Consider the following 12,798-nt stretch of genomic DNA (forward strand, 5'->3'; position numbering starts at 1 on the left):
ATTGAACCATACAATTCACTCTTTCCTGTGGTTCATAAGCATTGATTATTTTCTTATTGAAAACATATGAGTTCATTATTTCTGTGAATGAAGGAATATTATTGTTCCAAAATGTTAATAAGACAATTTGTTATCAGGTATTTCGATACGGCAAGGAGAAACAGTTTATTCATTTCAGTCGGAGTTGATAATTGCAAATGCATCGGAGTCTGATGAAGCTGAATATAAATGTGTTGCCTGTACACCCAGTCCAAGCAATTGCTCAGATGCAGTTTCCACTTTCAAAGTGGCAGGTAAGTTATTTTCACTTTATATAATTCATTAAAATTTTGTTACAAGTATTCTAATGAGAAATAAAAGTGAACATTAAGAGAGGTTTAGTGCGTCCGCTTACAATGGGAACAGTTTTAAAAGTTACGTAACAATTATGTTTTCTGTTACGGTGATTAAAAACATGAGACACGAGCATTTATGGATATAAGCACATCAAAAAAGTTTTACATCACCTTGGTTCTAAGAGTTCCAGAACATGTACAGAAAATTAGAATAGAGATCAACATAAATACCATTTCCACCCTTTTTATTGCTCATGAAAACCACACATTGCATGTTGTATCACCTTCAGAGGTGGTGGTCCAGATTGCTGTACACACCGGTACCTCTAATACCCAGTAGCACGTCCTCTTCCATCGAGGCATGCCTGCATTCGTCGTGGCGTACTATCCACAAGTTCATCAAGGCAATGTTGGTCCACATTGCGTAACTCCTCAATGACAATTTGGTGGAGATCCCTCAGAGTGGTTGGTGGGTCACGTCGTCCATAAACAGCCCTCTTCAATCTATCTCAGGCATGTTGGATAGGGTTTATGTCTGGAGAACATGCTGGCCACTCTAGTCAAGTGATGTCAATATCCTGAAGGAAGTCATTCACAAGATGTGCACGATGGGGGACGAATTGTCGTCCATGAACATGAATGCCTCACCAATATGCTACCGATATGGTTGCACTATCGGTCGGAGGATGGCATTCCCGTATCGTGCAGCCATTACGCCATCTTCCATGACCAACAGCGGCATATGTTGGCCCCACATAATCCAACCCCAAAACATCAGGTAACCTCCACCTTGCTGCACTTGCTGGACAGTGTGTCTAAGGCGTTCAGCCTGACCAGGTTGCCCCCAAACATGTGTCCGACGATAGTCTGGTTGAAGGCAGTTGCAACACTCATTGGTGAAAAGAGCATGATGCCAATCCTGAGCGGTCCAATCAGCAGGTTGTTGGGCCCATTTGTACCGTGCTGCATGGTGCCATGGTTGCAAAGATGGACCTCGCCATGGACGTCGGGACTGAAGTTGAGCATCATGCAGCCTATTGCACACAGATTGAGTTGTAACATGGTGTCCTGTGGCTGCACGAAAACCATTATTCAACATGGTGGCATTGCTGTCAGGGTTCCTCCGAGCCATTATCTGTAGGTAGCGGTCATCCACTGCAGTAGTAGCCCTTGGACAGCCTGAGCGAGGCACGTCAACAATAGTTCCTGGCTGTCTGTATATCCTCCATGTCCAAGCAACATCAATTTGGTTCAACTCGAGATGCCCGGACAGTTCCCTTGTTGAGAGCCCTTCCTGGCACTAAGTAACAATGCTGACATGATTGCATCGCGGTATTGACCGCACTACAGACAACACGAACCGTGTACTTCCGTCCTGGTGGAACGACTAGAGCTGATAGGCTGTTGGACCCTCTCCATCTAATAGGCACTGCTCATGCATGGTTGTTTACATCTTTGGGTGGATTTAGTGACAGCTCTGAACAGTCAAAGGAACTGTGTCTGTGATACAATATCCACAGTCAACGTCTATCTTCAGGAGTTCTGGGAACTGGTGTGAAGCAAAACTTTTTTGATGTGTGTATTTCACTAGCACAGTACTCATTATTGTCCAGTGTAGTCTGTAGGCTTGCTGAAACTATAACAACAAGGTAATAGTTCCATGGTTACAAAAAGGCAATATTCTAATCAGAGTGAATTTTGTCAGTTCCATACAGTAGGTAAATGTAGAACATAAATTCTTATTCTGAATTGCCCACTACCCAAATACTACTTCAGTGATTTCTCCTTCTTCATGTTCCTTAGTTCCATATCGGTGCAGAGTTGGCGTGGTTATTAATTGATTTGGCATGGTTAGTTTAAGGGGTGGCTGGGTGCCCTTCCTGTCACCCTGCTTCTCAAAAACCATATCCATGCTAAGCAACACACTGAACCACCTCGTTAATTCTCTGGGCGGTTTCAAACCATAGCCAGCACACCTTGCTATCCTGGAACTGATGCTATGTGTTGAGGTGTCTGTGGGAAGAGGTGCTAATGTCAGTTTCAATTTATTCCATAGTAAATTTATGTCAATATTTGAAAGTTGCTTTCCTAAAAAATTATCCACAATATCCACTAAAAAAACAAGTAACCCATGGATCACTAACGGAATTAAAATCTCATGTAAGAGGAAGAGGGAAACTTAAGTAAAGGCCAGAGTAAGTCAAGATCTGACATTACCTGCATGCTACAAATGTACAGTATTATTTTAAGGAAATTCATTGAGATGTCCAGAAGTATGCCTGTCTTGACAGAAATAAATAATGCAGGTAATAAGATTAAAATTATATTGGATACGTTTGAATGTGAGACAGGACAGCTAAGATTGCTTAGTAATTAAACTAAATGACAATATTGTGACTGATAATTCACGGGTTACAACTGCTTTTAACAGACATTTTCTAAATGTAGCTGCAAATACAGGGTTAAGTGATTCTGTCACAGAAGCAAGAGAATATATTAAAATGCCATTCTGCTAAACTAGAAGCAGTACTAACAACATTCACTAAAATTAATACAATTATAAAAATTCTGAAAAGAGAACCTCTTGTGGGTTTGATAGAACATCAAACAGAATTCTGAAAAATTGTTCCATCTTCATAACTAATGTCAGGTTAACTTCATAAGAAAGTTGACAAGACAGATTTAAACAAACAATTATTGTCCAATTTCCTGACTTGACATCTTATTGCAAAATATTCTAAAAAGTCGTGAACTCAAGAGTAACCTCTCACTGAAGCGGAAACAACTAACTTAGCGGTATGGATTCCAGAAGGGTTAATAGACTGAAAAATGCTATTTATACATTCACTCATCAAATAGTACGAGCCTTAAATAATAATATATTGCCAATAGACTGTATTATCTCTTAAGCCATCCTCACACTGGATGAGGCAGCTAATGTTACGGACGATGCAGATGTGACATCCCACCTGGCTAGAGAGATAGGACTGTCGACCCACAGGGCAAGCAGGTTATTATGATTTGCACTTTCAGTGCTCTCCAGTCGTAGTATGCGGTGTCTGGTGTAACATACACTGTAAGCGATTGTAAATTAAAAGTAGAGGAAAACGCAAAGATGATTCTGGACTCATTGATGGCATAACAGTGAATAATGCTGTAAAACAATCTGACATATGTACTACAAGAAGTTATTCCTTAACTCAAGTGAATCTTCATCCTATTTTTGTCTTTAAATTGAATATAGTTATAGTGTCTAATGTCACTTTGCACGTGCATAATATACGCGTTTTCGATGTTGGTGTGACTACAATTACTCAGAAGTTATGTAATTCATTACGTAGAATACAAGATCGAGAGTCATTTTGTAATTATTTTGAATGGAAGACAAGGTTTTTTTGAAGCACAAAGCTTCATAAGAGAAAAACTTCCAGTGTGAAACTTGGGTTTACTTTCTGAAACAGACTGACAGTTACATAAAGATATCTGGCCATTAGGGAAACATGCCAGTTATTTGACTTTGCAACAAGAATTTCAAGAAATACATTTTATTATAACAAATCATGATTTCAAGAGAGCCTCAATTTGCAGCTGCTTTGAAACAGCTTGTATTCATACTATGTACTCTGTTTTGAAGAAAGCCCATAGTTTAACTTGATACAATATGGCGCATCATGAGTTCTATTTGTGATGTAAAACAATGTAGTGTCTCATTGGGTATGTTCATCTTCACAAGGCAAAAATCTAACATTCCCGATTCTTCATTTCACACTCCACATTGTAGTGGAACATGCTATTCCACACTGTAACATTACCAGCTCCTCGTCCACGTGCATTTTGAAGTTGCATGGCGGATAGCTTTAGAAAACCTCAAGTTTTATAGAACCGATTGCTTTACACTCAGATGTTCTGAATCATACTTAACAAACAGAATGCAGAGGGTTGCGCGGAATGATTTGGACAGTGTTGGGAAAGTAGAAAATTTAGTGACTGGGGGGAAAATCACAAAGGGATAATCCCTCAGGGTTCAAATTTTAGTCCACTCCTGCTCCTTATTTATATTTATGACTTTCCACTTAACATTCAACAAGCAAAATTGGTACTTCACAGAAAGAAAGCAGAAGAAGAGCTGGTAAATGATATTTTCCAAACAATTATTAAATATGTTTTCTGAAAATGGACCATCCCTGAATTTTGAAAATGCCCACTACATTCAGATCTATACAACCAATAATCATACCAGCAATTGGTGTAGCACATGAGGAGCAGTCAATAAATAGGGTAGAATGCTTCAAAAGTTTTGGGTGTGTATATATTGTTGAATACTTGAACTGGAAATATCATATTACTAAGCTTCTCAAACAATTAAGTTTAGCTACTTTTGCTGTCCCCCCCCCATGAACCATGGACCTTGCCGTTGGTGGGGAGGCTTGCGTGCCTCAGCGATACAGATAGCCGTACCGTAGGTGCAACCACAACGGAGGGGTATCTGTTGAGAGGCCAGACAAACGTGTGGTTCCTGAAGAGGGGCAGCAGCCTTTTCAGTAGTTGCAAGGGCAACAGTCTGGATGATTGACTGATCTGGCCTTGTAACAATAACCAAAACAGCCTTGCTGTGCTGGTACTGCGAACGGCTGAAAGCAAGGGGAAACTACAGCCGTAATTTTTCCCGAGGGCATGCAGCTTTACTGTATAATTAAATGATGATGGCGTCCTCTTGGGTAAAATATTCCGGAGGTAAAATAGTCCCCCATTCGGATCTCCGGGCGGGGACTACTCAAGAGGATGCCGTTATCAGGAGAAAGAAAACTGGCGTTCTACGGATCGGAGCGTGGAATGTCAGATCCCTTAATCGGGCAGGTAGGTTAGAAAATTTGAAAAGGGAAATGGATAGGTTAAAGTTAGATATAGTGGGAATTAGTGAAGTTCGGTGGCAGGAGGAACAAGGCTTCTGGTCAGGTGACTACAGGGTTATAAATACAAAATCAAATTGGGGTAATGCAGGAGCAGGTTTAATAATGAATAGGAAAATAGGAATGCGGGTAAGCTACTACAAACAGCATAGTGAATGCATTATTGTGGCCAAGATAGATACGAAGCCCACACCTACTACAGTAGTACAAGTTTATATGCCAACTAGCTCTGCAGATGACGAAGAAATTGAAGAAATGTATGATGAAATAAAAGAAATTATTCAGATAGTGAAGGGAGACGAAAATTTAATAGTCATGGGTGACTGGAATTCGAGTGTAGGAAAAGGGAGAGAAGGAAACGTAGTAGGTGAATATGGATTGGGGCTAAGAAATGAAAGAGGAAGCCGCCTGGTATAATTTTGCACAGAGCACAACATAATCATAGCTAACACTTGGTTTAAGAACCATGAAAGAAGGTTGTATACATGGAAGAACCCTGGAGATACTAAAAGGTATCAGATAGATTATATAATGGTAAGACAGAGATTTAGGAACCAGGTTTTAAATTGTAAGACATTTCCAGGGGCAGATGTGGACTCTGACCACAATCTATTGGTTATGACATGTAGATTAAAACTGAAGAAACTGCAAAAAGGTGGGAATTTAAGGAGATGGGAACTGGATAAACTGAAACAACCAGAGGTTGTACAGAGTTTCAGGGAGAGCATAAGGGAACAATTGACAGGAATGGGGGAAAGAAATACAGTAGAAGAAGAATGGGTAGCTTTGAGGGATGAAGTAGTGAAGGCAGCAGAGGATCAAGTAGGTAAAAAGACGAGGACTAGTAGAAATCCTTGGGTAACAAAAGAAATATTGAATTTAATTGATGAAAGGAGAAAGTATAAAAATACAGTAAATGAAGCAGGTAAAAAGGAATACAAACGTCTCTAAAATGAGATCGACAGGAAGTGCAAAATGGCTAAGCAGGGATGGCTAGAGGACAAATGTAAGGATGTAGAGGCTTATCTCACTAGGGGTAAGATAGATACTGCCTACAGGAAAATTAAAGAGACCTTTGGAGATAAGAGAACGACTTGTATGAATATCAAGAGCTCAGATGGAAACCCAGTTCTAAGCAAAGAAGGGCAAGCAGAAAGGTGGAAGGAGTATATAGAGGGTCTATACAAGGGCGATGTACTTGAGGACAATATTATGGAAATGTAAGAGGATGTAGATGAAGATGAAATGGGAGATACAATACTGCGTGAAGAGTTTGACAGAGCACTGAAAGACATGAGTCGAAACAAGGCCCCTGGAGTAGACAACATTCCATTGGAACTTCTGACGGCCTTGGGAGAGCCAGTCCTGACAAAACTCTACCATCTGGTGAGCAAGATGTATGAAACAGGCGAAATACCCTCAGACTTCAAGAAGAATATAATAATTCCAATCCCAAAGAAAGCAGGTGTTGACAGATGTGAAAATTACCGAACAATCAGTTTAATAAGCCACACCTGCAAAATACTAACACGAATTCTTTACAGACGAATGGAAAAACTAGTAGAAGCCGACCTCGGGGAAGATCAGTTTGGATTCCGTAGAAACACTGGAACACGTGAGGCAAACTGACCTTACGACTTATCTTAGAAGAAAGAATAAGGAAAGGCAAACCTACGTTTCTAGCATTTGTAGACTTAGAGAAAGCTTTTGACAATGTTGACTGGAATACTCTCTTTCAAACTCTAAAGGTGGCAGGGGTAAAATACAGGGAGCGAAAGGCTATTTACAATTTGTACAGAAACCAGATGGCAGTTATAAGAGTCGAGGGGCATGAAAGGGAAGCAGTGGTTGGGAAAGGAGTGAGACAGGGTTGTAGCCTCTCCCCGATGTTATTCAATCTGTATATTGAGCAAGCAGTAAAGGAAACAAAAGAAAAATTCGGAGTAGGTATTAAAATCCATGGAGAAGAAATAAAAACTTTGAGGTTCGCCGATGACATTGTGATTCTGTCAGAGACAGCAAAGGATTTGGAAGAGCAGTTGAATGGAATGGACAGTGTCTTGAAAGGAGGATATAAGATGAACATCAATAAAAGCAAAACGAGGATAATGGAATGTAGTCGAATTAAGTCGGGTGATGCTGAGGGAATTAGATTAGGAAATGAGACACTTAAAGTGGTAAAGGAGTTTTGCTATTTGGGAAGAAAAATAACTGATGATGGTCGAAGTAGAGAGGATATAAGATGTAGACTGGCAATGGCAAGGAAAGCGTTTCTGAAGAAGAGAAATTTGTTAACATCGAGTATAGATTTAAGTATCAGGAAGGCATTTCTGAAAGTATTTGTATGGAGTGTAGCCATGTATGGAAGTGAAACATGGACGATAAATAGTTTGGACAAGAAGAGAATAGAAGCTTTCGAAATGTGGTGCTACAGAAGAATGCTGAAGATTAGATGGGTAGATCACATAAGTAATGAGGAAGTATTGAATAGAATTGGGGAGAAGAGAAGTTTGTGGCACAACTTGACCAGAAGACGGGATCGGTTGGTAGGACATGTTCTGAGGCATCAAGGGATTACCAATTTAGTATTGGAGGGCAGCATGGAGGGTAAAAATCGTAGAGGGAGACCAAGAGATGAATACACTAAGCAGATTCAGAAGGATGTAGGTTGCAGTAGGTACTGGGAGATGAAGAGGCTTGCACAGGATAGAGTAGCATGGAGAGCTGCATCAAACCAGTCTCAGGACTGAAGACCACAACAACAACAACAACTTTTGCTCTTTGTATAATTGCTAAACTTGAAAACAAACATATCAGTTACCTGACGTATTTTACATATTGCCGATCAGTAATGTCTTTCAGAATAATTTTCTGAGGTAAACCCTGTCTTGGAAAGGAAATATTTCTTGCACAAAAGCAAGAAGTATAAGAATATTATGTGGTGTTCACCCACAGATGTCACATTTAAACTGCATCATCACAATAAATTGTTATCTGCATTTGGTAAACTTCTGGAGATACTAAATTATCAAAGACTAACAAAGTTTCTGGAAACGAACCAAATCCTCTGAGAAGCCCAGTATGGCTTCAGGAAAAATAAATCCACAACAACAGATATGTATGAGTGCATACAGTACACCCTAGATGCTCTAAACAAAAACCAAAAAGCAGTTTGGATCTTCCTAGATTTGTCAAAGGCATTTGACGTCATAGTTAACAATATCCTACTTAACAAACTGCAGTAATGTGGCATCAGAGGCATCCCTCTGCCTGGTTCAGATCATATATCTCAAAACAGGAAACAATTAGTAGCATTAACACTATGTGATCATGGACTTACTGACTGCTACTCCATGGCAAAATCACAAAAGGTGTGCCCCAAGATTCAATACTTAGACCAATTCTGTTCCTTCTTTACATTAACAACTTACCATTGTACATTAGTGCCACTACCAATATACTCTTGCAGATGATACCAGTATCTTCCATACCATTAGCAATGACACGACCTGTAAGAGGCCGTAACTAAAAGACAGGTGATTGGTTTGACAGAAGTAATCTGATAGTCAACTCAAAGAAAATCACCACCTTTAACTTCCACCTCAGAATTGCAAAATATATGCCTTTTATGGAACAACATAGCTCTGTAATATCCCCCACATCAGAAACAAGATTTTTAGGCCTGTGGATGTAGGAAATCTACCATGGGAAACAGAATCAGCAAAACAAACAGTAAGCTGAACCAAGTGTGCTAAGCTTTACTTATCCTCACACATTGCACTGTCCGCTCTGCTTACTATGCACAATTTCATAGTGTAGTGCAGACTCTGGGGAGACTCCACGCATAGCAGGGACATTCTCCTCACCTGGAAGAGAGCTATGAGAATAATGATCAGGGCAAAGCCGACTGACAGCTGCGGACCCCTCTCCCAAAGTTCATTCAGTCTTTCTCTTGACAGTCTCTAAATATTAGAAACATGAAAGTTTGTAAAATGTGGTATTACTAAATTCAACAAAAATGTGGATGTTCATGATCATGGTAATAGACAAAAACTGAAACGCCATGTTCAAAATCTGCGTGCCTCCACCTTCAAAAACGTAGCATATAACCAAGGCATCCGACCATACAACAGTCTGCCACCATAAATAACAAACAGGAGGTCTCTGCCCTTCTTTAACAAGAATTTGAAAAATCTTCCTGCTTGTTATTGTGGTCTTCAGTCCAGACACTGGTTCGATGCAGCTCTCCATGCTACTCTATCCTGTGCAAGCTTCATATCTGAGTAACTACTGCAAACTACCTCCTTCTGAATCTGCTAAATGTATTCATGCTGGTCTTCATCTACAATTTTTCACCTTCTGCTCATCCGATCCCTTGATACTTCAGAATGTGTCCTACCAATCGATCCCTTCTTCTAATCAAGTTGTGCTGCAAATTCCTCTTCTCTCCTGTTCTATTCAGTACCTCCATATTAGCTACGTACCTACCCATCTAATCTTCAGCATTCTTCTGTAGCACCACATTTTGAAAGTGTCAGTTCTCTTCTCGTCCAAACTATTTATCGTCCATGTTTCACTTCCATACAGACTACACTCTATAGAAATACTTTCAGAACATATTTCCTGACACTTAGTTCTATGCTTGATGTTAATAAATTTCTTTTCTTCAGAAACTCTTTCCTTGCCATTGCCAGTTTACATTTTATATCTTCTCTACTTTGACCATCATCAGTTATTTTGCTCCCCAAATAGCAAAACTCATCTATTACTTTAAGTGTCTCATTTCCAAAACTAATTCCCTCAGCATCGCGGGATTTAGTTAGACTACATTCCATTATACTCATTTTGCTTTTGTTGATGTTCATCTTATATCCTTCTTTCAAACCACTGTCCATTCCATTCAACTGCTCTTCCAGGTCCTTTACTGTCTCTGACAGAATTACAATGTCGTTGGCAAACCTCAAAGTTTTTATTTCTTGTCCATGGATTTTAATTCCTACTCCAAATTCCTTTACTGCTTGCTCAATATACAGATTGAATAACATCAGATACAGGCTACAACCCTGTCTCACTCCCTTCTCAACCACTGCTTCCCTTTCATGCTCATCAACTCTTAAAACTGCCATCTGTTTTCTGTACAAATTGTAAATGGCCTTTCACTCTTGGTATTTGACCAGTGCCGCCTTCAGAATTAGAAAGAGAGTATTCCAGCCAACATTGTCAAAAGCTTTCTGCTAGAAACATAGGTTTGCCTTTCCTTAATCTATCTTCTAAGATAAGTCATAGGGTCAATATTGCCTCACGTGTTCCAACATTTCTACAAAATCCAAACTCCTTTACCCCGAGGTTGGCTTCCACCAGTTTTTCCATTCATCTGTAAAGAATTCATGTTAGCATTTTGCTGCCGTGGCTTATTAAACTGATAGCTCAGTGATTTTCACACCTATCAACTCTTGCTTTCTTTGGGATTTGACTTATATTCTTCCTGAAGTGAAGTGTGGGGTATTTCACCTGTCTCATACATCTTGCTCACCAGACGGTAGAGTTTTGTCAGGACTGGCTCTCCCAAGGCCGTCAGTAGTTCCAATGGAATGTTGTCTGCTCCCGGGGCCTTGTTTCGACTCAAGTCTTTCATTGCTCTGTCAAACTCTTCACGCAGTATCGTATCTCCCATTTCATCTTTATCTACATCCTCTTCCATTTCCATAATATTGTCCTCAAGTACATCACTCTTGTATAGACCCTCTATATACTCCTTCCACCTTTCTGCTTGCCCTTCTTTGCTTAGAACTGGGTTTCCATCTGAGCTCTTGATATTCATACAAGTGGCTCTCTTTTCTCCAAAGGTCTCTTTAATTTTCCTGTAGGCAGTATCTATCTTACCCTTAGTGAGATAAGCCTCTACATCCTTATATTTGTCCTCTAGCCATCCCTGATTAGCCATTTTGCACATCCTGTCGATCTCATTTTTGAGATGTTCGTATTCCATTTTGCCTGCTTCATTTACTGCGTTTTTATATTTTCTCCTCTCATCGATTAAATTCAATATTTCTTATGTTAGCCAAGGATTTCTACTAGCCCTCATCTTTTTACCTACTTGATCCTCTGCTTCCTTCACTACTTCATCCCTCAAAGCTACCCATTCTTCTTCTACTGTATTTCTTTCCCCCATTCCTGTCAATTGTTCCCTTATGCTCTCCCTGAAACTTTGTACAACCTCTGGTTTAGTCATTTTATCCAGGTCCCATCTCCTTAAATTCCCACCTTTTTGCACTTTCTGCAATTTTAATCTACAGTTCACAACCAGTAGATTGTGGTCAGAGTCCACATATGCCCCTGGAAATGTCTTACAATTTAAAACCGGGTTACTAAAGCTCTGTTCTACCATTATACAATCTATTTGAAACCTTCTAGTGTTTCCAGTACTCTTCCATGTATACAAACTTTTTCCATAATTCTTAATCCAAGTGTTAGCTATGATTAACCTATGCTCTATGCAAAATTCTACCAGCTGGCTCCTCTTTCATTCCTTAACCCCATTCCATATTCACCTACTACTTTTCCTTCTCTTCCTTTTCCTACTACCGAATTCCACTCGCCCATGACTATTAAATTTCAGTCTCCTTCACTATCTGAATAATTTCTTTTCTCTCATGATACATTTCTTCAATCTCTTTGTCATCTGCGGAGCTAGTTGGCGTATAAACTTGTACTACTATGGTAGGTGTGGGCTTCGTGTTTCTTTGGTACAATAATTTGTTCACTGTGGTGTTCGTAGTAGCCTACCCACACTCTTATTTTCTATGCATTATTAAACCTACTGCTGCATTACCCCTATTTGATTTTGTATTTATAACCCTGTATTCACCTGACCAGAAATCTTGTCCCTCCTTCCATCGAACTTCACTAATTGCCACTATATCTAGCTTAAACAGATCCATTTTCCCTTTCAAATTTTCTAACCTACCTGCCCGATTAAGCAATCTGACATTCCACGCTCTGATCCGTAGAACGGCAGTTTTGTTTCTGCTGATGACATCATCCTGAGTAGTCCCCGGCCCAAGATCTGAATGGGGGACTATTTTACCTATGGAATATTTTACCCAAGAGGATGCGATCATCATACAGTAAAGCTGCATGCCCTTTGGAAAAGTTAAGTCTGTAGTTTCCCCTTGCGTTCGGCCATTGGCAGTATTGGCACAGCAAGGCCATTTTGGTTAATGTTACAAGTCCAGATCAGTTATTCATCCAGACCATTGCCACTGCAACTACCGAAAAGGCTGCTGCCCCTCTTCAGGCACCATGTGTTGGTCTGGCCTCTTAATAGATAACCCTACATTAAGGTTCCACCTAAGCTACAGCTATTGTATCGCTGATGCACTCAAGCATCCTGACCAGTTGCAAAGTCCATGGTTCATGCAGTGTCGGATACAGAAAAACCTCAAGGAGGGGGCGCTAAAGATACTGTAAGCTATCGTTACTTTTACCGTAGCAAAAAATAATAAAGTCACTTGCAAAGTTTAAGAAACTTTTATTTAAAGTGATTATACACA

The 12,798-nt window shown here is 39.9% G+C and overlaps 1 protein-coding gene across 1 annotated transcript in view; it reads left to right on the forward strand.

The window, feature by feature from the left end:
• The window catches only part of LOC126198832 (vascular endothelial growth factor receptor 1-like), a 308,538-nt gene that overhangs the window by 218,866 nt on the left and 76,874 nt on the right, over positions 1-12,798 (forward strand). The window contains exon 12 of the mRNA XM_049935411.1: positions 138-293. Coding sequence (XP_049791368.1) covers positions 138-293 — 156 coding nt within the window. The remainder of the gene's footprint in view (positions 1-137; positions 294-12,798) is intronic.

Source organism: Schistocerca nitens, chromosome 8 (assembly GCF_023898315.1).
Source record: "Schistocerca nitens isolate TAMUIC-IGC-003100 chromosome 8, iqSchNite1.1, whole genome shotgun sequence".
Taxonomy (NCBI): Eukaryota; Metazoa; Arthropoda; class Insecta; order Orthoptera; family Acrididae; genus Schistocerca; species Schistocerca nitens.